Source organism: Nicrophorus vespilloides, unplaced genomic scaffold, assembly GCF_001412225.1.
Source record: "Nicrophorus vespilloides isolate i.1.1-1 unplaced genomic scaffold, Nicve_v1.0, whole genome shotgun sequence".
Lineage (NCBI taxonomy): Eukaryota > Metazoa > Arthropoda > Insecta > Coleoptera > Silphidae > Nicrophorus > Nicrophorus vespilloides.
This window is the reverse complement of record NW_017099580.1, coordinates 7,168-10,417: the sequence shown is the minus strand read 5'-3', so window position 1 is coordinate 10,417 and position 3,250 is coordinate 7,168. Positions and strand designations below refer to the sequence as shown.

General features: G+C 36.6%; 2 protein-coding genes across 2 annotated transcripts; one reads left to right on the top strand and one right to left on the bottom strand.

Annotated features, from left to right (window-relative positions):
* Nucleotides 1-376: 376 nt before the first annotated feature.
* LOC108564813 (dynein assembly factor 1, axonemal-like) lies at nucleotides 377-1,015 on the bottom strand (the record flags this gene model as incomplete). The annotated part of the gene is made up of 2 exons (XM_017923960.1): nucleotides 882-1,015; nucleotides 377-690 (listed from the first exon to the last, which is right to left on the bottom strand). Coding segments are annotated over exons 1-2 (379 nt in total), but the record flags the coding sequence as incomplete, so codon positions are not given.
* Nucleotides 1,016-1,250: 235 nt separating this feature from the next.
* On the top strand, nucleotides 1,251-2,994 carry LOC108564814 (tubulin gamma-2 chain-like). The gene is made up of 4 exons (XM_017923962.1): nucleotides 1,251-1,411; nucleotides 1,470-1,819; nucleotides 1,875-2,633; nucleotides 2,690-2,994. The coding sequence occupies exons 1-4, from the start codon at nucleotides 1,363-1,365 to the stop codon at nucleotides 2,888-2,890; spliced, it is 1,359 nt and encodes a 452-aa protein (XP_017779451.1). The 5' UTR covers nucleotides 1,251-1,362; the 3' UTR covers nucleotides 2,891-2,994.
* Nucleotides 2,995-3,250: the final 256 nt, after the last annotated feature.

Here is a 3,250-nt window from a genome sequence, read left to right as displayed (position 1 = left end):
AGTTTCCGAGAAAATCAATCAAATGTGAAAACACTGCTTTTTTTAACGTTTTCTCAAATTTAAACACTAATTACAGCCAAACCGATGAAACCACAACAATATATGAATACTCGTTCCATTCCCCAATCATTCAGCTTTCATATGCATCATTTGGATCTATTCCATCTTTTATAGTTTCTGAGAAAATCAATAAAATGTGAAAACACTGCTTTTTTTACCGTTTTCTAAAGTTTAAACACTAATTACAGCCAAACCGATGAAACCACAATAATATATGAATACTCGTTCCATTCCCCAATCATTCAGCTTTCATATGCATCTTTTGGATCCATTCCATCTATTATAGTTATCGAGTAAATCAATGAAATGTACTTACACAAGTTTTCAATCTTCCTAACTTGGTTGTGAGACAAATTGATCGTATCAAGCAATGGGAGATTCTCCAAGTTTTCGATCCTTTTAATCAGATTGTAATGCAGAAACAGACTGCGCAATTCTTGCTGATGATCAAGCCCACTTATTTTGAGGATGCCGTTGTTCTCCAACCACAGACACTTCAAGCCCGTATACTCATCCAAGTTTTCGATTCTCGAGAATCCTTTGAAGTGCAAATACAAAACGTCATTCAGCCGGGGAACAGTGTACAGTCTTTGTTCTTTGCAGTGCTTCAATATAAATTCTTTACTCATCCTGAAACAAATAAACAAAAATCTTATGTCTCTCTACTATTTATTATAGAAATAGAAAAATATTCATATGCAATTAACTGAAATCTTAGCAAATAAATATTATCCAAATTGTAAATTCTTCATTATTCAAATTTCTTATGTAAATGAAAAGATAATACTACATTATTTAGTATAGAATTAAAGTATAATTACCTGGGTCCTTTAAGATCGACATCTTTCTCGCAAATTCCCCGAGGTTTTTCAACAGCCAACGACATTTTTCTTTGCAAATTTGTTATCGATCAAACGTTTTGTTTTCCACATTGCCATAACAACCTAAATTATATGCTTACTGCAATTGCATTCACGAAAAAAAAAAGTATTAAATTAGTATTTTAAATACAAAATATAGAAGTAATCATATATTTCTAAAAAGTTTTAAAATCTAATTTTAGTGCTACATAGTAATTAATTATAGTATTAATTCAAATTCGACCAATGATGTGGCAGCAAGATTCAAATCGTTGACCAATCGGATGGTAGAAACGCTCAGGCTTCACCAATGAAAAGCGGGCATTTCGCAAATTGATTTTCAACTGTCAAAGAGTAGCGCGGCGTAACGGATGATGAATCCTGTAGCAGAAAATAATTGACCAATTGATTCGTTAGATCATCTCACAGACAAACATCAAAGATGCCTTGCGAAATGATAACGTTGCAGCTCGGCCAATGCGGTAATCAGAGTGAGTTTCGTCTTTGGAGAAGAAGTGTTGTGTAGGTTATAATTCTTTGTCTCAACAGTTGGCTTCGAGTTTTGGAAACGTCTCTGCGCCGAACACGGCATAAACCCTGAAGGAGTGCTGGAGGACTTCGCCACAGATGGCATCGACAGAAAGGATGTTTTCTTCTATCAAGCTGATGATGAGCATTACATTCCGAGGGCTGTGCTCATGGACTTGGAGCCCAGAGTCATCAACACCATCATGAACTCACCGTATTCGAAACTCTACAATCAAGAGAACGTTTTTCTCTCGAAGAATGGAGGAGGTGCTGGTAATAATTGGGCTTGCGGATATTCACAAGGTGAAAAATTGAATGAAGAGATTTTTGATATTATTGATCGAGAAGCGGATGGATCTGACAGTCTTGAAGTATTATTTGTTTTTTATTTAATAATTTTGAGTAAACTTAATCATTTCGTTTTAGGGATTTGTGTTGTGTCACTCGATTGCTGGTGGTACTGGATCCGGAATGGGTTCTAATATATTGGAGAAATTGTCTGATAGGTTTCCGAAAAAGTTGGTGCAAACTTACAGTGTCTTTCCCAATCAAGACGAAATCAGCGATGTCGTCGTGCAGCCATATAATTCGTTGCTGACTTTGAAGAGATTAACAGAATCTGCGGATTCCGTCGTCGTATTGGATAATACCGCTTTGAATAGGATCGCCGCGGATCGTCTTCACATCCAGAATCCCACGTTTACTCAAATCAACAGTTTAGTCAGCACGATAATGTCTGTTTCTACGACGACGTTAAGGTATCCATCGTATATGAACAATGATTTGATGGGTCTGCTAGCACCGTTAATCCCAACTCCAAGATTACATTTCCTCATGACTGGTTACACCCCATTATCAACGGATACCGACGAAGTTAGCGTTAGGAAAACCACCGTGTTGGATGTTATGAGAAGACTGCTGCAACCTAAGAATATGATGGTTTCGACGAGTTTGGATAGGAATTCTCAGCATTGCTTCATTTCCATATTAAATATAATTCAGGGCGAAGTGGACCCGACGCAAGTGCACAAATCGTTGCAGAGGATCAGGGAGAGGAAACTGGCGTCGTTCATTCCCTGGGGTCCAGCTAGTATTCAAGTTGCCTTATCTAGAAAATCCCCGTACATACAAACGGCTCACAGAGTTTCCGGTCTCATGTTGGCCAATCACACTAACATTAGTTCAGTAAGTTGAACAATTCGAATTACAATTAGTTTCATTGAAATTTACCTTATTTTCAGCTATTTGAGAGAGCTTTACAGCAGTACGATAAGTTGAGGCGTCGCGAAGCTTTCTTGGAGCAATTCAAAAAGGAAGAAATGTTTCAAGACAATCTCAATGAGCTGGATAACAGTCGAGAAGTTGTTCAAGATCTGGTGGATGAGTACGTGGCCGCAACAAGGGAAGATTACTGCACATGGGGCGATTCCAAACGAACCTGAACCAACAAATTTTGCATATCGCTGCTCTGTGCCATTTTTCAAGTTTATTATTATTAATCCGGTTAATTATTCATATTTATTGTTGATTTTCTTATTATGATGAATACGCTAATAAAATAAAAATATAAAATGTTTATTTTTTTCAAGTTAAATTCTACAAGCCCATCTCTTTCAGTAGGTTAAACACTGCTTTTTCGAACGTTCTTATTTCAATTTTTCAACTTTGAACGCGTATTACAGCAATTTGGATAAAAGTACAGGAATGTATCTACACTTGCTGAATTCCCCAAACATTCAGCTTTCATATGCATATATTGGATTCATTCTATCTGTTATAGTTTTCGAGTAAATCAATGAAAT

Coding starts and splice junctions, on each gene's coding strand:
- LOC108564814 (XM_017923962.1), top strand. CDS start 1,363: ATGCCTTGCGAAATGATAACGTTGCAGCTCGGCCAATGCGGTAATCAG. Junction 1,412..1,469: donor CGGCCAATGCGGTAATCAGA/GTGAGTTTCGTC, acceptor TTGTCTCAACAG/TTGGCTTCGAGTTTTGGAAA. Junction 1,820..1,874: donor ATGGATCTGACAGTCTTGAA/GTATTATTTGTT, acceptor ATTTCGTTTTAG/GGATTTGTGTTGTGTCACTC.